This window comes from Ranitomeya variabilis, chromosome 4, assembly GCF_051348905.1.
Source record: "Ranitomeya variabilis isolate aRanVar5 chromosome 4, aRanVar5.hap1, whole genome shotgun sequence".
In the NCBI taxonomy this organism is placed as follows: domain Eukaryota; kingdom Metazoa; phylum Chordata; class Amphibia; order Anura; family Dendrobatidae; genus Ranitomeya; species Ranitomeya variabilis.
The window spans coordinates 260705327-260726907 of record NC_135235.1 but is presented as its reverse complement, the minus strand read 5'-3'; the positions used below and the strand labels follow the sequence as shown (position 1 = coordinate 260726907).

At 49.7% G+C, this 21581-nt stretch overlaps 2 protein-coding genes across 9 annotated transcripts in view; one reads left to right on the top strand and one right to left on the bottom strand.

Moving 5' to 3' along the window:
• MTOR (mechanistic target of rapamycin kinase) overlaps positions 1-21581 on the bottom strand; it is a 108183-nt gene that overhangs the window by 17896 nt on the left and 68706 nt on the right. For 6 of the 7 annotated variants that reach the window (XM_077249687.1, XM_077249692.1, XM_077249689.1 and 3 more), the window contains 13 exons: positions 16138-16238; positions 15323-15438; positions 14592-14669; positions 13821-13928; positions 9710-9835; positions 9154-9285; positions 8018-8145; positions 5250-5367; positions 4978-5172; positions 4434-4534; positions 3635-3731; positions 2493-2591; positions 594-716 (listed from right to left, as the gene is read on the bottom strand). In XM_077249687.1, the coding sequence (XP_077105802.1) occupies positions 594-716; positions 2493-2591; positions 3635-3731; positions 4434-4534; positions 4978-5172; positions 5250-5367; positions 8018-8145; positions 9154-9285; positions 9710-9835; positions 13821-13928; positions 14592-14669; positions 15323-15438; positions 16138-16238 (1522 nt within the window). The remainder of the gene's footprint in view (positions 1-593; positions 717-2492; positions 2592-3634; positions 3732-4433; positions 4535-4977; positions 5173-5249; positions 5368-8017; positions 8146-9153; positions 9286-9709; positions 9836-13820; positions 13929-14591; positions 14670-15322; positions 15439-16137; positions 16239-21581) is intronic. The other variant, XM_077249693.1, reaches the window with a different exon arrangement.
• ANGPTL7 (angiopoietin like 7) overlaps positions 1-21581 on the top strand; it is a 74356-nt gene that overhangs the window by 33460 nt on the left and 19315 nt on the right. The gene's annotated exons all lie outside the window — the stretch shown is intronic.

Sequence of the window (21581 nt, the reverse complement as noted above, 5' to 3'; positions counted from 1 at the left end):
CTTTTGTTTGTGGGAAAATCCCTCTAGGTGACATTATTATATCTCCAATGCAATTAAAATGAAGCAGCTCTGCAAATACTGTAGACTCAATTATCTCCTACAATTTTGTGAATTCAGCTCCTAAGGAAAGTTACATGTCTCTATGGTAACAGAATATGGAATGTTTCTGTATCCGGAGTCGTGTATTACCCTTAGTATTTAATAGGGCGCAAAATCTAACATGATCAGATGACACACTATAACGAAGGAGAGGCGTGCCCCCGGCCTGAGAAGTGCGGCCACCTACCATAATGGCCTGCTGCACCAGGAGAAACGTGCCCCCGGCCAGAGCAGTGCGGCCACTCGGGGGGCCACCTTCCATCATGGCCTGCTGCACCAGGAGAAACGTGCCCCCGGCCAGAGCAGTGCGGCCACTCGGGGGGCCACCTTCCATCATGGCCTGCTGCACCAGGAGAAACGTGCCCCCGGCCAGAGCAGTGCGGCCACTCGGGGGGGGGGGGGGGGGGGGGGGGCACCTTCCATCATGGCCTGCTGCACCAGGAGAAACGTGCCCCCGGCCTGAGCAGAGCGGCCACCCGGGGGGGGCCACCTACCATCATGGCCTGCTGCACCAGGGTGTTGCTGTGCTCACACATGTTCTTCAGGATCTTGTTTGCCGCGTTGTGACGCGCGGTGGTCGTAGACTTAGAGGCGACGGTCAGGGGGTAAATGAGAGCCTGTGGGGGTGAAGCAAGAGACTGTGTAAGAATAAGAGGCGGGAGTCACACTCCGCACACATGCACCCCTCCAGCAGCACAAAGTATCACAGGAAGGAACCATTATAGCCTGCCCCTGTAATGAGCGGCTCTGGGGACAATTACCGGCCGCACATGGACCCCGAATACCGAGCAATCAGGAGAACAATCGTGATGGAAGACCAGATTAAACGGCACTGCCCACCGCAGATCAGCACGGCACATGGTACGCAGGAGCTGCCGAACAGCAATGTGCAAGAGTGCGGTATATACAGAGAGCAGATATTACTCAGGATCAGTAATGTAATGTATGTACACAGTGACTGCACCAGCAGAATAGTGAGTGCAGCTCTGGAGTATAATACAGGATGTAACTCAGGATCAGTAATGTAATGTATGTACACAGTGACTGCACCAGCAGAATAGTGAGTGCAGCTCTGGAGTATAATACAGGATGTAACTCAGGATCAGTAATGTAATGTATGTACACAGTGACTGCACCAGCAGAATAGTGAGTGCAGCTCTGGAGTATAATACAGGATGTAACTCAGGATCAGTAATGTAATGTATGTACACAGTGACTGCACCAGCAGAATAGTGAGTGCAGCTCTGGGGTATAATACAGGATGTAACTCAGGATCAGTAATGTATGTACACAGTGACTGCACCAGCAGAATAGTGAGTGCAGCTCTGGAGTATAATACAGGATGTAACTCAGGATCAGTAATGTAATGTATGTACACAGTGACTGCACCAGCAGAATAGTGAGTGCAGCTCTGGAGTATAATACAGGATGTAACTCAGGATCAGTAATGTAATGTATGTACACAGTGACTCCACCAGCAGAATAGAGAGTGCAGCTCTGGAGTATAATACAGGATGTAACTCAGGACACAGTGACTGCACTTCTTGTATATATGTAGACTATAACTTGCCCATGGGGTACATGTGCGGTTTCCTATAACCTGCCGTCTTATTCTGCTCATGGTCTGTGTGATTAGTCCAGAGCAGGATGTAGACGGTCCAGGAATATCATCAGACCCTCCACAATCTCCATATTCGCAGTCATGCTCGGCTGGCCCGTGCTTCTTCTGTCGGCAGCGATCTCATCACCTCATTTCCTATCTGTCTCTGTTCCTGAACATCACAGCGATTCTTATAACTACAAACATCTTATTCCCGACCCGGGCGCAGCTGCTGCAGGAAAAGATCCAATTTCATGGCAAATTCCGAGGCCGATTTGTTTGTCACCCGTCCCGGGCAAAGTAAACTCCTGTCTGACTCCCTCGATAACCGATCTACCCTGGAGTAGAGTCAATGCCACCCAGAACTCATGCTCCTGTTATAGGTATGTACCGCTTTATGGCTCTGTTCACACCTGCACCAGTTTAGCCGGTGTTTGCTGTCAATGAACAGAAACAATGAAAAACCAAGACCTTCTCTCTGACCTCGTCCTGCTCCTATCAGGAAACCCTAGATAGTTATGGATGTTATGGAGAGGGGCCCATTTTTTAGGGGCCCTTTTATGAATCAGAACAGGGGTCTCGTGCTCTGCCACAGTGGGGCCATGCAGGGATTACAGGGAAAATGCGCCGGTGAAGGGCAAGGAGCAAAGTCACCTGATCCCCGCCGCAGCAGTAGCTCTCTGTTATTATTCCTGACAGCAAGCAGAGATCTTGTAAATAGTAATGATTCTGAAGTGATAAGAAGTGATGAGACTGGGCTGTAATTTCATCTGCCGCAAATCCCATGTATTACCTGTGGGTGATAGCGCCCGATATCGGTCAGCAGCTGGTGGATGAGACGTCCGACCAGAGGCCGCGGGGTGTCGATCCGTGCGATCAGCTGGGGGATCACCTGCGAGCATCAACCACAATATTCATTCTTTATGGGGATTTGTTTTGTGAATACAGACAACGGGAAAATAAGGGTCACACGTGGAAGTAGAGGAGTCAGGGGCAGCGGTGGGAAGGGACACTCCCACAAGTCCCGCCGTGTACAAGGGACACTCCCACAAGAACCATCATATAAATCCACCCACATACTGGAATATCCCACACCACCGCCATATACTCCATGATGTTGCAAAGATTCTCTAACCTAGTAGTTTTGCCAATGTGGCCCCTGTCAGAGACAGCCACTTTAAGAACTGATCAGTCACATGCAGTGGATACATATATACATATACATATATATATATATATACACACACACACACATGCGTGTGTATACATGAGTACGTATATATCCATGCATCCATGCCAGCCTGTGGCCTTATTTCTGTCCATTAACGCCTTCCCAGTGGCAGCCTGTAATGTACACAATGTCTGTGCGGTCACGTGGCCAGGAATCATTACAGGGTAATGTATCACAGTGGAATGACGTAGGAGAAGGGTTTTAGGTTTCTTTATGAAAACCACATTGGGGGCTGCCCTGCCCATCATGACATGGGAATGCGGTAATCCGTAAAATGTTTCATTATCTAAACAAGAGAATTCAGGAAAGGAATGAAAGTCATAGCCGAAGAAATGCTGACCCCGGGAACACAGATCGTCATACCCTGCAGCAATGCTGACCCCGGGAACACAGACCACTGTACCCTGCCCTTACCTGCAGTGATGCTGACCCCGGAAGTACAGACCGCCATACCCTGCAACAATGCTGACCCCAGGAACACAGACCGCCATACCCAGCCCTAACCTACAGCAATGCTGACCCCGGGAACACAGACCGCCATACCCAGCCCTAACCTACAGCAATGCTGACCCCAGGAACACAGACCGCCATACCCAGCCCTTACCTACAGCAATGCTGACCCCGGGAACACAGACCGCCATACCCTGCCCTTACCTGCAGCGATGCTGACCCCGGAAGTACAGACCGCCATACCCTGCCCTTACCTGCAGCCACGTGTCTATCTGAATGGTCTTAATTCCCTCCACAAGAGCTTCGTTCACATCGGCCCAGTGTCCATAATCAAACCAGAGAGTCAGGACCCTGTGGGTGCAACACAATTGTGTGAGCCGTCATGTCACGTGTACATCGTCACAATCCTGTCACCGCATGAGACCCCGATACACCCAGGTGGCCCGACATAACAAAGGTGAAGGGGCAGGACATGAAGACCCCGCTCCATTCATTAACTCTGAGGAAAGGATATGATAAGGGGGTGCAGCTGGCTTAAGTTCTAAGGGTTAAATGTAAGTTTTTCCTGCACGGTGGCGCTAGAGATGCTCCATTCCTTTAAATCGGGGTACACTATAACTCCCAGCACAACCAGGTGGCCGGGGCGAGCCCTCAGCTTCTTCTGACAGTCCTATAAAGATGTACACCCATCTATTTTGGCAATTCAGAGCCCCATTCTCGGGATAAGTGGGGGTCGGAGTGGTCAGACGCCCACCGGTCTGGAAATCATCAACTATCCTTTGGATTTTCCGATTTTCTCCAAGCATCCTGACATTTTGGATGCCGAATTCCTCGCTTTCTTCAGATTCCATGGCAGGAGTCGGACTTCGCTATTATATAAAGTCTCGCTCTCTTGGCCTTCAGCCGCTCTCATATCCTCCGTCTAATCCGGGATATACTCGCCTCTTTATCATTCGCTCTCTGATCTCACAGGGAAAACAAGACGTTGCCCAAGAGGAAATTGTGCGGGGAAAAGGCGGCCGTGCTGGAGCCAGCGCTTATCCAGAGTCTTACCTTAGGGTGTCCTGCAGGTTGTTTCCATGAGACAGGGAGATGGAGCGGAAGAAGCCCTGCACAGCCTGCACGGTGTACGGCAAGATGATGTGAGCGATGTCCTGGGGGCAGAGCAGAGAAAGACGTCTGTGCCATGTAATCATCAATCCCCCACAGTAACCCTGGAATCATGTACGTCGTCTTATTTTGAACCAGCCCTTTAATTCTTCGTCTCTTCTTTTATATGTTTCTATACAAACCACAATCACGGCCAAGGACCTGAGCCGACAGCTTCTTGGGTCCATAGTGCGGGTCATAAGATCTGCGGAGGATCCCAGACTTTCGCCCTAATTATATAATACACCCGAGTGGCCCCTCTAACTTCCTCGGGCTATAGGGGGCGCTATAGCAATGCCTTCCTATTACACGAAGCGGCAGATTTGTTTCCCTACTCTCACTACCTACATGGAGGGGGGTTTCTTGCCGGACCCTTTATCAGGTAGCGCTGCTGGCACTCGCCCCCTCGGTTACACAAGCCACAATATAGACATCGTGTATCTTGTACCTCTGCCGGCTTCTTTTGCACAGGAGATGGCACAGGGCTGCTCTCCCCGCTGTCTCCTTCACTCTCATTTTCACTGACCTCGATGTTGTTACTGCCAGTGCTCGGGTGGCGGACCTTCGTTTCATCGTTTGGACTGTACTGGTGCCTGAAATATAGCACGGCTTCAAAATTCATGACGGCCCAGGCGTGCCAGGCCTGAGGAGAGAGAAGCGGACGTTGATATCGGTGTATATGTAGGCAACGTTAACGGTGGCACCGGGGTGCGCTCTCACCTTGTACCACTTGAGATCGTGTTCGGTGGCGGCACCTACATACTGCATTACCAGGGGGATCGTGTTCTCGTTGATGCCCTGCAAGCTCACCTGCCATTCCCCGAGCTTAAGGAAACACCTGCAAAGCGTGGAAATTGGGAAAATGCTCAGCAAAAGACGGCAACGTGGGGGGCCGCATCCCCACCAATCACTAAGTTCTATACGAAAGCCCCTAGAACTTTGGTGTTGTGGGAGAATAAACACGTTCCATATCGCTAAAGTCAAATCGAAAAGTTATTTACCCCACAATATTAAAAAAAAAAAAAATGCATTAACAAAATCAAAACACCCCAAAATGAAAGCAATGAAAATGTCAGCGCAAAAAAAAAAAACAAATAAAAGAAAAAGAAACAAGCCGTGACACAGCCGAATCGACAAAACTAAAACTGTGACAGTTTGAAAAGTAAAACGATAATGGTGGTATTGAACTTTTTTTTTTTTTTTTTTCAGCATTGCACTTTGTATATCTTGGCCCATTTTCCAGTGCGTCATATGGTAAAATGAAGACATTCAACCGGAAAAAAAAATATTGATAAATATATATATATATATATATATATATATATATATATATATATATATATATATATATATATAGATTAGATAGATATATACAGTACGCACACACACAGTACAGACCAAAAGTTTGGACACACCTCATTTAAAGATTTTTCTGTATTTTCATGACTATAAAAATTGTACATTCACAATGAAGGCATCAAAACTATGAATTAACACATGTGGAATTATATACTTAACAAAAAAGTGTGAGGGTTCCTGACTTGGCTGCGTACATACCCATAATTCTCAATTCGTGGGCGTGTACATTGTTGCGTCTCCCTTAACCCCCCCTCCCTCCTTACTCCCCTTTTCCCCCATTCCCCCCCCCCCCTTTTTTTTTCTCTTTTTCTCCTTCTTTCCTTTCTCCTATTTCTACAATTGCTTTTCTTACAGGTTCTGTATTTTGTATATAAGGTCTATGTCCCGAAGTGATTCTCAAGATGAGAACCATGTACCCTTTATGTGCCAGAGTTCTTGTTCAACTACACTTGTGCTGTGTTCTCAGAGACGTAATGTATAGCTCTGGACATTGTAATGATTCTTTTTACTGTTTTTCCTGTTTAAAATTTCAATAAATATATTTACTGAAAAAAAAAAAAAAAGTGTGAAACAACTGAAATTGTGTCTTATATTCTAGGTTCTTCAAAGTAGCCACCTTTTGCTTTGATAACTGCTTTGCACTCTCTTGGCATTCTCTTGATGAGCTTCAAGAGGTAGTCACCGGGAATGGTCTTCACTTCACAGGTGTGCCCTGTCAGGTTTAATAAGTGGGATTTCTTGCCTTATAAATGGTGTTGGGACCATCAGTTATGTGGTGCAGACGTCTGGTGGATACACAGCTGATAGTCCTACTGAATAGACTGTTAGAATTTGTATTATGGCAAGAAAAAAGCAGCTAAGTAAAGAAAAACGAGTGGCCATCATTACTTTAAGAAATGAAGGTCAGGCAGTCCGAAAAATTGGGTAAACTTTGAAAGTGTCCCCAAGTGAAGTGGCAAAAACCATCAAGCGCTACAAAGAAACTGGCTCTTATGAGGACCGCCCCAGGAAAGGAAGACCAGGAGTCACCTCTGCTTCTGAGGATAAGTTTATCCGAGTCACCAGCCTCAGAAATCGCAGGTTAACAGCAGCTCAGATTAGAGACCAGGTCAATGCCGCACAGAGTTCTAGCAGCAGACACATCTCTACAGCAACTGTTAAGAGGAGACTTGTGCTTCAGGCCTTCATGGTAAAATAGCTGCTAGGAAACCACTGCTAAGGACAGGCAACAAGCAGAAGAGGCTTGTTTGGGCTAAAGAGCACAAGGAATGGACATTAGACCAGTGGAAATCTGTGCTTTGGTCTGATGAGTCCAAATTTGAGATCTTTGGTTCCAACCACCGTGTCTTTGTGCGACGCAGAAAAGGTGAACGGATGGACTCTACATGCCTGGTTCCCATGGAGGAGGTGGTGTGATGGTGTGGGGGTGCTTTGCTGGTGACACTGTTGGGGATTTATTCAAAATTGAAGGCATACTGAACCAGCATGGCTACCACAGCATCTTGCAGCGGCATGCTATTCCATCCGGTTTGCGTTTAGTTGGACCATCATACATTTTTCAACAGGACAATGACCCCAAACACACCTCCAGGCTGTGTAAGGGCTATTTGACCAAGAAGGAGAGTGATGGGGTGCTACGCCAGATGACCTGGCCTCCACAGTCATCAGACCTGAACCCAATCGAGATGGTTTGGGGGTGAGCTGGGCCGCAGAGTGAAGGCAAAAGGGCCAACAAGTACTAAGCATCTCTGGGAACTCCTTCAACATTGTTGGAAGTCCATTCCCGGTGACTACCTCTTGAAGCTCATCAAGAGAATGCCAAGAGTGTGCAAAGCAGTCATCAAAGGAAAAGGTGGCTACTTTAAAGAACCTAGAATATAAGACATATTTTCAGTTGTTTCACACTTTGTTGTTAAGTATATAATTCCACATGTGTTAATTCGTAGTTTTGATGTCTTCAGTGTGAATGTACAATTTTCATAGTCATGAAAATACAGAAAAATCTTTAAATGAGACGGTGTGTCCAAACTTTTGGTCTGTACTGTATATATAGCTATATATAGATAGATATATGCATAGCAATGGGACAATGCACTCGTTGGCTGGAGTCACCGCGGCTCTATAGTCACCTGGCCATGAGTTTCTGCATCTCCTGCGACTGCTGCGGGTCGTCTATAATGCGCTGCGCCTGGATCTGCATGTTGTTCACGAACCTCAGCAGGTCCTGGTACGCCTCCATCTGTTTGTCACGGGGGGCCTGTTGGCGAAAAACAAAGGGAGAGAAGTTCAAATGGATGAAGAGAAAGAAGCAGCGAGTTTTGATGTGTAATCGGGTTCCTGCGGGAATCGTTTAGACCTCCTTTTGTATCTCAGTCCTCAACCTTCAGCATCTCTGCTTGCTGTCGGACGGGAACCTTTCTTTCTGCATCCGGCACCTATTTCTCACCACTGAGGCTTTGCTACATTACATCCAGTCTGGACAATCAGCTTGGTACAGAGTATCAGGGCTGACAGGACCGTGCAGCTTGGGGGCAATTGTATGGACTGGACACAACTGTAGCAAACTCTCAGCAGTGAGAAGCATAAGGCTGGTTTTACACTTTTAACAGCCCGATGATGAACTGCCAGATGGGGATGGGGGGGGGGGGTCTTCTGATCTAAACTCAGCTGTATAAGCATATTGAGTTCAGGTCAGGAGAACAACGGCCGGCCCGGACATTGCGGTCAGTACTCGGAGTGGGCTATCGGCCTCCAATCTGTAGGGATTTTCAACTTCAGGTTGTAAAGGATAAACTGCTCCTTTCACTGACAACAAGCAGAGCAGTTACATTATACCCCTTTTAACATGGGCAGAGTTGAGGACAGTTGGGGTCTGGCAGGAGACATGTTGTCAAAGTTGGGGAGGACGTTTAAAAGCCGGTAATCAATAAGATCCACTGAGGTGGAAAGAGCCCTGGGGCAAATATTGGGGGCTGCAAGCTGTTTCCTGGGAGACTGGGGTGAATAATGAAGAGAATTTCGTTGCCTGGACTCAGGACCTCACAAAGACCCGGGGATCTACTCGACAAAACCCCAAGCCGTGAAAGTGAACGGACACCTCTCCCTTCTTTTCTCATTGCACGCGATGTCCCGGCCACGTGATGGCACGACTCCCAGACAGCTAAAGAAAACACAGGCTCCTTTTTTTCGGGAAGTTTTGAGTCACTTTCAGCTTGTGTGATCTGAGCACAGTGTTGAGTGCACGTTACACAACACGGTCAAGTACCTTTCGCGATTTTTTCCACACGTATTTCATGTAGGAGTAGGTGACTTGTGGGTGTGAGGTCGGTAGTGGCTGCGTGCGATCTTCTGAGGGGTCCACCCCGAGTAACATCACCAATGTCTTCTGAGCGAGGGCCTAGAGAATAAAGAAACAGGAGACTATTATAGGCAGCAAGGCATCCTCCCGCCATCATCATCCTATACTCTATTGGACTTAATGGGCAGTCAAATATTGCAGCCACATTTCTCTGTCGAGAACAAGCCAACACAGAATGGTTTCCCATTAGTAAAATGCTGGTAAAAAAAATCTTACTAAGCCACAAGAAATTCTAATTTGACTGTCATGAATGTCTCATAACTCTCAAACTACGTGAAAGAACTGTATATTTTTCCTCGGCAGCCGTCCTGACAGGTCACAGATGCTCTTGAGAGAAACGCTTGGTTGACGCCTGATTTTGCAGACTGGTGACGTTGTATGGACATGGTTCCCTGCCGTGCTGATTGACAGATGTAAAGCACACAAATGTATGAAGGGTGAAGGCTCGGGGACGTGCGCTCACCAGACGGCCACTCTTGCTGCAGAGACTCGCATACTTCAGCCAAGTTCTCATGTCTTCATGAGGACTGACCACGAGGGACTGAACCATCAAGATCTTCTGCCAGTCCTCAACGATGCGCTGACAGCCCTGAGAGAAGAAAACACAAATTACTGTCACAGGAGAACACGGGCAGGAGAAAAGACATCAAGGTCACAGGAGAAGACACACAGAACCAGGTCTGATGGAGGAGAAGAGAGACACACACAGTACCAGGCCTGACGGAGGAGAAGACACACACACACACAGGACCAGGTCTGATAGAGGAGAAGACACACACTCAGGACTAGGCCAGCTGGGGAACACAAACACACACAAACACAGGACAAGGCCTGACGGAGGAGAAGACACACATACAGGACGAGGCCTGACAAAGAAGACACACATACACACAGGACGAGGCCTGACGAAGGAGAAGACACACACAGCACCAGGCCGGATGGAGGAGAAGACACACTCAGGACCAGGCTGGATGGAGAAGACACAGGACCAGACCGGATGGAGATGAAGACACAAGGGACCAGACCGGATGGAGCAGACACATACACACAGGACCAGGCCGGATGGAGGAGAAGATACACACAGGACCAGGCCGGATGGAGAAGACACACACACGGGACCAGGCTGGATGGAGGAGAAGAGACACACGGGGACCAGGCTGGATGGAGAAGAAGAGACACACAGGGACCAGGCTGGATGGAGGAGAAGAGACACACGGGACCAGGCTGGATGGAGGAGAAACACACAGGACCAGGTCGGATGGAGGAGAAACACACACAGGACCAGGCCGGAAGGAGCAGAAGACACACACAGGACCAGGCTGGACGGAGGTGAAGACACACACAGGACCAGGCCGGATGGAGAAGACTTACACAGGACCAGGCCGGACGGAGGAGAAGACATACACAGGACCAGGCCAGAAGGAGGAGAAGACACACACAGGACCAGGCCGGATGGAGGAGAAGACACACACAGGACCAGGCCGGATGGAGGAGAAGACATACACAGGACCAGGTCAGATGGAGGAGAAGACACAGGACAAGGCCGGATAGAGGAGAAATACACACACAGGACCAGGCCGGATGGAGAAGACACATACACAAGGGACCAGGCCAGATGAGGAGAAGACACATACAGGATCAGGCCAGATGGAGGAGAAGACACATACAGGACCAGGCCGGATGGAGGAGAAGACACACACAGGACCAGGCTGGATGGAGAAGACACAGGACCAGACCGGATGGAGATGAAGACACAAGGGACCAGACCGGATGGAGCAGACACATACACACAGGACCAGGCCGGATGGAGGAGAAGATACACACAGGACCAGGCCGGATGGAGGAGAAGACACACTCAGGACCAGGCTGGATGGAGAAGACACAGGACCAGACCGGATGGAGATGAAGACACAAGGGACCAGACCGGATGGAGCAGACACATACACACAGGACCAGGCCGGATGGAGGAGAAGATACACACAGGACCAGGCCGGATGGAGAAGACACACACACGGGACCAGGCTGGATGGAGGAGAAGAGACACAAGGGGACCAGGCTGGATGGAGGAGAAGAGACACACGGGGACCAGGCTGGATGGAGGAGAAGAGACACACGGGACCAAGCTGGATGGAGGAGAAACACACAGGACCAGGTCGGATGGAGGAGAAACATACACAGGACCAGGCCGGAAGGAGCAGAAGACACACACAGGACCAGGCTGGACGGAGGTGAAGACACACACAGGACCAGGCCGGATGGAGAAGACTTACACAGGACCAGGCCGGAAGGAGGAGAAGACACACACAGGACCAGGCCGGATGGAGGAGAAGACACACACAGGACCAGGTCATATGGAGGAGAAGACACAGGACAAGGCCGGATAGAGGAGAAATACACACACAGGACCAGGCCGGATGGAGAAGACACATACACAAGGGACCAGGCCAGATGAGGAGAAGACACATACAGGATCAGGCCGGATGGAGGAGAAGACACATACAGGACCAGGCCGGATGGAGGAGAAGACACACACAGGACCAGGCTGGATGGAGAAAAAACACACACAGGACCAAGCTGGATGGAGATGAAGACACACAGGACTAGGCCGGATGGAGGAGAAGACACACACAGGACCAGGTCGGATGGAGGAGAAGACACACACAGGACCAGGTCGGATGGAGGAGAAGACACAGGACCAAGCTGGATGGAGAATACACACACAGGACCAGGACGGATGGAGGAGAAGGCACATACACACGGGACCAGGCCGGATGGAGGAGAAGGCACATACGGGACCAGGACGGATGGAGGAGAAGACACATACACACGGGACCAGGCCGGATAGAGGAGAAGACACATACAGGACCAGGTCGGATGGAGGAGAAGACACATATAGGACCAGGTCGGATGGAGAAGACACACACAGGACCACGCTAGTTGAAGGAAAAAAGACACACACAGGACCAGGCCAGATGAAGGAGAAGACAACACACACGGGACCAGACCGGATGGAGGAGAAGACACATACACACGGGACCAGGCCGGATGGAGGAGAAAACACATACACACGGGACCAGGCCGGATGGAGAAGACACACACAGGACCAGACTGGATGGAGAAGAAACACACAGGACCAGGCCGGATGGAGGAGAAGACACATATAGGACCAGGCTGGATGGAGGAGAAGACACACACAGGACTATGCCGGATGGAGATGAAGACACACAGGACCAGGCCGGATGGATGAGAAGACACACACGGGACCAGACCGGATGGAGGAGAAGACACATACAGGACCAGGCTGGATGGAGAAGATACATACAGGACCAGGCTGGATGGAGAAGACACATACAGGACCAGGCTGGATGGAGGAGAAGACACACAGGACCAAGCTGGATGGAGGAGAAGACACACAGGACCAAGCTGGATGGAGGAGAACACAAACACATGACCGGACCGGATGGAGGAGAAGACACACAGGACCAGGCCAGATGGAGAAGACACACACAGGACCAGGCTGGAAGAAGGAGAAGACACACAGGACCAGGCCATGGAGAAGTAGACACATACAGGACCAGGACGAATGGAGGAGTAGACACATACAGGACCAGGACGAATGGAGGAGAAGACACACACAGGACCAGGCCAGATGGAAATGAAGACAAGACCAGGTCAGATGGAGAAGACATACAGAACCAAGCTGGATGGAGAACATACAAGACTAGGCTGGATGGAGGAGAAGACACACAAAGGACCAAGCTGGATAGAAAAGAAACACAAACACGGGACAAGGCTGGCTGGAGATGAAGACACACAAGACCAGCCTGGATGGAGGAGATGACACATACAGGACCAGGCCGGATGGAGGAGAAGACACACAGGGCCAGGCCGGATGAAAAAGACACACATAGGACCAGGCCAGATGGAGGAGAAGACGCACAGGACCAGGCTGGTGGATGCTTCAGTGACATTTCACATACTTTACAATCATCCACAGTTGCAGATAGTACCATTATAAAATGCAATAAAAAGTCTGAAGAGAATATCCTAACAATCAAGTGTCCAGGAAATAAATAATATAAGGCGGGAATGACGTAAGTGCTGGATGGCTGCAATAATGCACCTTCCAGAAGCCGGGACTTGCTGGCACTGGTAATTCCTCTGGCTGTACACTGCTCTGCATTTACCAGATGTCAATACTTGCAGGACACTTGGCCGAGGACACAGCCTTTGGCCGGTAACCCTCCCGCCCCAGTACAAGCAGTCTGTACACAGAGTATGTCTGCCTGCATGTGTCATGGGTGCGCCTGCTGCCAGTGTTTGCCGCTATCTGGCTGCAGAAGGTGAGAAATACCTGCCCCCCCACCCACCACACCTAATAAAGAGCTGTCCCGACGCTACGGGGTAGATTAGAAATGCGAATGGGAAGAATGTCCCAAGAATGTTCCTGAGGGCGAGAGACTTGTAAACAGCGGTATTAATAGAAGTCTCTCTTCAGTTTCACACCCTGTACCTTCAGTGTAAAGGAAAAGAGGAAAACGTGACTGAAGCCCCCCCGATTAGGGTTACCTCACCTGTAGCCGATCCCACCAGGTCTGACGAATAATCTCCCGCCGCTCGGGCACCAGTTTATACTGGATGACTTCTTCCAGCTCCGACAGCATCTGACAGGTGACCATGGCCTGTGAAGGACAAGTGACATCGTTCCAATAATCTGATAGCACACTGGGGTCAACAAGGACAACCCTGTCCATGTGTCCTGGTAATGGTGTATTGACATAACAAAGGGTGGTCTCCAGCTTGGCCCACTACCTCAATCCCCACAATGGAGACGAGTGGAAGGACCCAGTCACATCGGTAATTTGCAGTTGCGAGTGGTTCGAGAATTGCAACGTTTGTCTGAAACTGGTCGTAGACCGTAAACCATTAATCTATATGGACATCACGTGACAGCACATTTCTCTGGCCCGTTACCACTGTTGGGAAGGGATGATCATTAATGGGGTCCTCAGAAAAGAAGTGGTGCTTTAAAAGCAAATATAAAAAGGTCAACCCCAGAGGAAGGTCTAAGTGGCGAAACGTTGCTATTTTTCTTATGCACGTCACAATAAAGCAATACTCAATTACATCTGGGTCATCATAGGCATTTCTGATTGATTGGGTATGTTAAGGTGGAGCTTACATCAAAGAACGCACACCATCTCTAAACCCAATGCACATGACAACCCCCTTCTTGGTTAGTACATTTTATAACACAGGAACAAAATCCGTGGTTCCACGACTCGGATGTATCCTACAGATCCTACAGAAAGCCAGCTGTACTACTATTGCTCAGGCGTACTCACCCCGTAGGCACGGCTGTAGCTTTCTCCGGCCATGGCAGTCAGCTCGGCATCCAGCATGTCTCTGGCTTTATCAATGCACTGGAAACCAAACAAAAAAGCTCAATAATGTTTCTGGAAAGTACAAAATTATTCTTCGGCTAAGTGCTATCAGTGTACGCAATCCGGATCTACACGCCAACAGTGGTCACGGTCTGGATGGAGGCGCTGGCATCCATCCTTGATTAGGGGCCCATTGCAAAAAAAAAAAATACACTGTGCAGTGGCCTTTTATGTAGGAACATGCAGGTAAATAAAATGACCTACCGGCTGACGGACAAGACATGGGCACGTTAGTTCGGCTAAGGCTTCTTTTACACATACCGGGTTTTTTTGCAGCCTGTTATTGCGGGCCTTTTTTGCGGACCGTATCGCCACAATTTTCAAGGTCTGCCGCAATAAAGGACAGCAAAAAACTTGCGGATCGACGTTTTTCGGGTTTCCAATACTATGGAAATAGTATTGGAGAAAAAAAAAACGGCGTCCAGGAAAACCGGAAGTCACAGTGGACCGCAAAAACAAGCTTCCGTTGTTTCTGCGGCCCACAGGCTCAACCTTTTTTCACGGCCATAAGTACCGCTCTCACAGCCACCGTTAAATTATTCCGGTCCCATAGAAATCTAATGGGGCCGCAAAACAACGGTATGTGTAAAAGAAGCCTAAGGACGTGAACCTATGGCAATGTGAAGACCTACCTGCTGGGCAAGACAGTAGAGATCCTGGTGGAGAGCCAGCACAGCCCTAAAAAAGGCTCCGTCATGGGTTTCTCTGGGGATCAAGCAAGTGTACGTCTCCATACTGTCCCACAGCTCTGAAAGAAGAATACAGAGGTCGCTAATGGTGGCCGGTCTCTCTATACCAGTGTGTGGACGGTAGAAGGCCACACTCCTGGATGGATCAGCGGCGGTATCTGGTGACCATTCTCCTCGTGTTCCGATGATGAATCTGCCAGGACCACGTGTACGATCCTGCTCGCGTGCTACTGATCTACTACATCCAGGCGTCTGCAGCAAACCCCATGACCAGTAAAAGCCCGAGGCCCAACGTGAGAGGAGCTAATGTCTTTCGGAAACATTTAGTAATCACGGCTCGTTGTAGGTAACATTACAGCCCAGTGATGCCAATTCTCAGGAACGAGCGGCATTTCCATTTGTTTCCATCCAGTGCGCAATTACAATGTCACCGAATCAAAGACACCGGCGGGTGATGGATGGGAACGGCGCGGCATTCAAGAGACAGGGACTCATGTGACGGGGAGCTGAGGGATAATGGATCGGGGCAGACGGAGCAATACGTCAAACAGTCTCTAATCAGTATTAAGTAGAAGACGCCTGATCCTACGGATACAGAGCAAATAAACGAAGTCACGGAGACTGCCCATTAGGGGGCGCCGGGAAAGTAGCGCTGGATGTGTATGCCGTGACACTGCACTGAATCAATCACCCCGGCTGCTCACATGTGACGACGAGACGGGACGGCAGTCCTGATGTACACGGACCAGACGTCTTACCTAATCCCCATGCGGCCGCTGCTGCCATCCTGGCCATCTTGGCACGGGCGGCCAGAGGAGTAACACTCCAGTCATCATTGCATTGCTGATGGAGTTTTCCCCTGGATAGAAAAATTAAGAAATATTAATAACAATGAGGTTCAAGAAACACAACACCGGTCCAGGCTTATCCACAGTCATCATCTTAGGTAAAAACAAGACTGGATGACAAATATTACGTTATAATTAAGAATACATACAAAATAAAAAAAAGACCCCTAGGCGTACAATAAAAACGTGAAAACCGTTTTCGGATATCTTGTTCCTATGCGAAGATATGATAAGCTGAAGTTCTGGACTCGAAGCCGGAGGCTGCACTACTGAGACATTCCAGACAGTGCAGCGTTGTCATGGAGACTGTGTGTGGCTCGCTCTCAGTAGTGCAGCACCCGGCTTCAGGCCTGTTACTGTAAATGATCATATCTTCGCACAGGAGGGGAATATTAAAAAACAGTTTTCACAGTTGTGATGCTCCAAGGGGCTACTACAATTTATATCTTGTCATGTAAAATAATTAAATCATAGCTTCTCCCCAAACTTGTAACCTTAGGCCAATACTCGTGCAAATAGAGCAACTCATAGCAAAGCTGCCTAAAAGAGTTACTTTTTTGGGAACCGGTAGCTCATAATATCCAGTAGTAAGGGACTACTGCCGTAACGGACAAATCTACAGTTTCTGGATAAAGACCCCTGTACCAAGTCATCACAAGTCTGAGAATGATTGCAGGTGATATTTCCCTCATACAGCACAGATCTATTCGTGAGGGTCTATAGATATGGTCTCAACCATTGCCCAGTGCAGCGTCTAATCAATGTGGGCAACACATAGGGGTTAATGGCGAGCCGAGGTGAGAAATTAGGCAAATGAGAGGGACAGAGCAAAACACAGCAAGACCTGCAGGGTGTCCCTGGTCTACGGAGACTTGTGATATGTACCCAACATATGAAAGGTCTCGTAGGTCGTCCCAGGTCTTGTAGGGTGTCTCCAGTGTGCAGCGTGCCTCGCGGGGTGACACCAGGATTCATAGGGTGCTTCCGGTCTACAGCAACTTGCACGATATGCCCGGTATATAGCAGAACTTGTAGGTGGTCCTAGGTCTTGTAGGGTGTTCCCCCAGTGTACAGCATGCCACAGGGGTGGTGTCCCCGGTCAACGGCGACTCAGGGGGATGTACCCTGTATACAACAGGACTTGTAGGTTGTCCCAAGACTTGTGGGGTGTCCCCCAGTGTACGCCGTGCCTCGCAGGGTGTCCTCGGTGTACAGTCATAGGGTGTCCTTGATATACAACAGGACTTGTAAGTTGTCCCAGGTCTTGTGGGGTGTCCCCCAGTGTACGCCGTGACTCGCAGGGTGTCCTCGGTGTACAGTCATAGGGTGTCCCTGATATACAACAGGACTTGTAAGTTGTCCCTGGTCTTGTGGGGTGTCTCCAGTGTACAGCAGGACTTGTAGGGTTGTCTTTGGCACCTCACAGGATGTATCCAGTATACATCATAACTTGTAGGGAATCCCTGGTCTATGGAGTGCCGTGCAGGGTGTCCTTGGTATACAGGAGGACTCGAAGATTGTCGCAGCTCTTGTGTGCTGTCCACTGGTATATGACATGCCTCACAGGGTGACCTCGATGTACAGGACTCACAGGGTGTCACGGGTCTACAGCATCTTGTGGGATGTATCTGATATGTAGCAGGACTCTTAGGTTGTCCCAGATCTTGTTGGGTGTCCCCAGTGTACAGCAGGACTCGTATGGTCTGTCTGGAACCTCGCAGGGTGTAACCGGTATACAGCACGACTTGTAGGATACCCCCGGTCTACAAAGCACCTTGCAGGGTTTCCTTGGTGTGCAGGACAACGTAAAAGACAGTCACGGGTCTTGTGGGGTGTCCCAAGAGTACAGCAAGTCTCGTCGGTCCCGGTATACGCCAATGGTAGTTCTGATGTCATCATGGTGATGTGACACGGACCTCCAAAATAGATGTACAGACCACCTTCAGGGCAGGGGGATTCCTAATGGCTGTGTCTCTGATAAAGGATGTTGAGAAACAAGGAGCAGGACAAAGAGAAGGTGAGGATTGGTCTCCAAATTCCCAACTCTCAGCCCAAGTCGATCTTCTGTGGGAAGAGCTGGAAAACCAAGTCGGATCCACGGAGGTCTCAGCAAGTAACACACGGGATCTGCTAAAAGGCCGTTATCTCAGGAGCCCGTAGAGTCCGGGCCTCATCGGGTCACCGCCATCAGGTCACCGCAGGAGGGGCCTCATCGGGTCACCGCCATTGGGTCACCGCAGGAGGGGCCTCATCGGGTCACCACCATCGGGTCACCGCAGAAGGGGCCTCATCGGGTCACGGCCATCGGGTCACGGCAGGAGGGGCCTCATCGGGTCACCTCCATCGGGTCACCGCATTAGGGGCCTCATCGGGTCACCGCAGGAGGGACCTGCCTGACGAGCTACGTGGATGTAACTATGGCTTACACACAACAACTATCGCCAGCCACAGACATGGGGAATTTTCAGATATTTATCTCTATTTTAGATGTATAATCTAAGTCAACCACAAAGCTGTCGCCCGGGGACAAAAAGTGATAAATCTTGGTTTAAGACATTGGATAACAAAAAAAATGATAGGAGAAAAAAAGCTAAAAGACTGAAATATCTTCTCACTTTCTGACAGGAGTCCAAACAGCGACACCTGCTCCGGATTTACGGTAGGAACAACATGGGCGCTGCTGCAGTAATTTTCCCGTCACGGGGTCCGAGCTGCCATGTCAATCCTCCAGATCCAGAGAGCAATAAAGCAAAAATAAAGAGGTAGAAAACGTCCGTCCTCGCATTCCTCATTCCTCGCGGGACCTGATGTTATTCTTGGCTTTGCTTAGATGTACTCTGCTGGGTAATTGACTGCCCCGCACGTCGCCATGGCGACCGGTTAACAATGGATTCGCATTGGATCGTGTGTCAACATTCCGGCTGACTCTATCGCACAAGTATTTTCCTATACCCCATCACACTTACATTTCCTCTCGGCGGTGATGGTAAAGTGATCTGACTTTACGGAGGCAGGCTGCGTCCTGCTCGGCTCTACCAGTGTTATATAAGATTACCTCCACGGTGGTGGGGGGCTGCGCACAAGACGCAGTCTGCACTTAAAGGGTCCCCCGCGAGGCGGCACAAACACTTTCTAGGAAAAATCTCTACTGTAGATTTAAAAGAAAAATAAATCCTCTAAAAAGTAAAGAATTGTCCCTTTTAGGTCACGTGATTCCTTTCGACCAATCGGTAGGGGGCGTAGTTATAGGCTGTGTTCCGACATAGCGGATGTAATGCAGGTTTTGCATGAAGGCAGATGCGACCTGTAAGACCCCCTGGATGCGAAGACCACTGCACCCAACTAAGCAAGTGCACCGTGGCGACATATCGACGGCCATATTACGGGCCGACTGCGGGTCTAATGACCAGAACTCAGTCTCAAAATCTTTCTGGGAGTCTCAATGACGCCCAACTTAGTGCAATGTCCCTGTCCAATGACCCACAGAAATCTACGGGGCGTAGATGACCCTTCTGTGACTCCGATATACGTGAATTCTTTTCACTGACTTATGGTTCGGCCGTGATGTCGGTGCCACATCATGGCTGTTCCATCTTCGCTTCACTATCTACTGGGGTCTACGGCAGCCTAAAATCTACATCTGCAGCTGCTTTCCCTTTGCTTTACACTGCAGCTCAGCTTCTTGAGATCAAATCCTACGACAAGCTCATGAGGAAGACTTAAGTTATTGGAGTAGTCACTGGGCCACCGTGCTCCTCCTCTAGACCTCTGCGAACAGCAAGGATACAGCCAAGGTTTAGGGTCGGTATTATGGCCATAGACCCCCCCCCCCTCCCCACTATGGGTGTAATTTTGGATTTAAGTCCATAAAGCCCCCACATGGTCAGGAATCGCTGAAATGTGGCGGCCTTATGGCCATGGAAAGTATAAGACAATCATTCAGCCAGATGAACCTTCTGTGGTTCTGAAAACCCAACGTCAAGTGCCGTATTTCCAGCAGGGAAATAGCGCCCCCTAGATTCACTTTCTCAGAACGATATCCATGAGGGTGATGTAAAGGGACGGTGTCAAGTTCGGCAGGTCTAGTCTACAGCGGAAGCGGCGGCTCCCGGTCTTTGCATCTGCGATGGAGCGTTACTAGCTTTTCCACTCGCGTCCCATATGCTGAGCGAATTCATGGAAACTTGGAGATGAGGTCGTCCTGATGGGAAATACAGGACAAAAACAAAAAAAACCTAAATGGTGGTATGAGTTTTCATATCCACACATGAGCGGTTTTCTGATCGCAGGGCGCCAGTGTCTGGGACTCGGGTGGAGATTGCTTATGGAAGACGACAGCCGGAGTCATGTAAATCGTCTTCACCGACGCTCCACCGTCTTCCTCCTCTCCTGTGGTCCTCAGATGACTTGTAAACACTGAACGCGGAACATATGGGAAACATTTCCTGCCACGGGGCGAGAGGCCGGGAGACGAGTCCAGGTGGACCTGGAAAGAAGATCCTGGAGGATTCCACGTCAGTAGGTTTGGAGGGCCGGGACATGTGGTCCTCGGTCGGATCCGGACCCAGGTGACGGCATGGTGCGCGACTCACATAGGAGAGGTCACATCGATCACACATCTGGGGGACAAGCCCTTATAAGAGCGGCCATACTGGTAGCCACCAATTCGGACTTCTCCGTGCCCTCGGTCTGAGCCAATTCCTGGGTTATCACTTGCTCCTCGCCATCAGGAGCGGCGTCTACTTCCATCTATGGTCTTGGTGGAGCTGAATTCACATGTACAATGTTCTCACCCGTCTCCTTTTTTTTCCTAATGAGTTCCACATAAGGAAACACTGATTGGCGCCGGATGCCTAAATCTTAGCGGATGTAGTAAAAAAAAAAAAAGTGGCAAAACCCCCGAAAGGTGCGACCGACATACTAAAAATACGTTTCCCCAGAGCCAGCGGCTCCGTTTTATTAAGTGGCGCACATTTTACACTTCCACACGCCGGTGAGATTTTCCTACGTTGCAGCCCTGGCTCTGCGTTCTGCCAGTCCGGGGCTTGGACGCTTCTCTCGGGCCCGGCTGGTTGGCAGTCCGACACGAGAGTCCTGGCACATGGGGGAAAACGCTCTGTCTGACGGACCATCAAATATGGATTCCCAGGGCCGCACCCCGTATGTTCCGATATAAGCAGAACAAACCCTAATACACTGCAGTCGTGGATCTTTTAAAGCGACAGTCATTACTTTATGGAGGCTAGGGGGGTTTTGCCTCTGGGGAAGTAGGGGGTCAGCCCTGGTATGACGCCGGTGCACCTCTGGCCCCCGGGGAAGCGCCTCCTGTTATATATACGAGACGATAATTCACT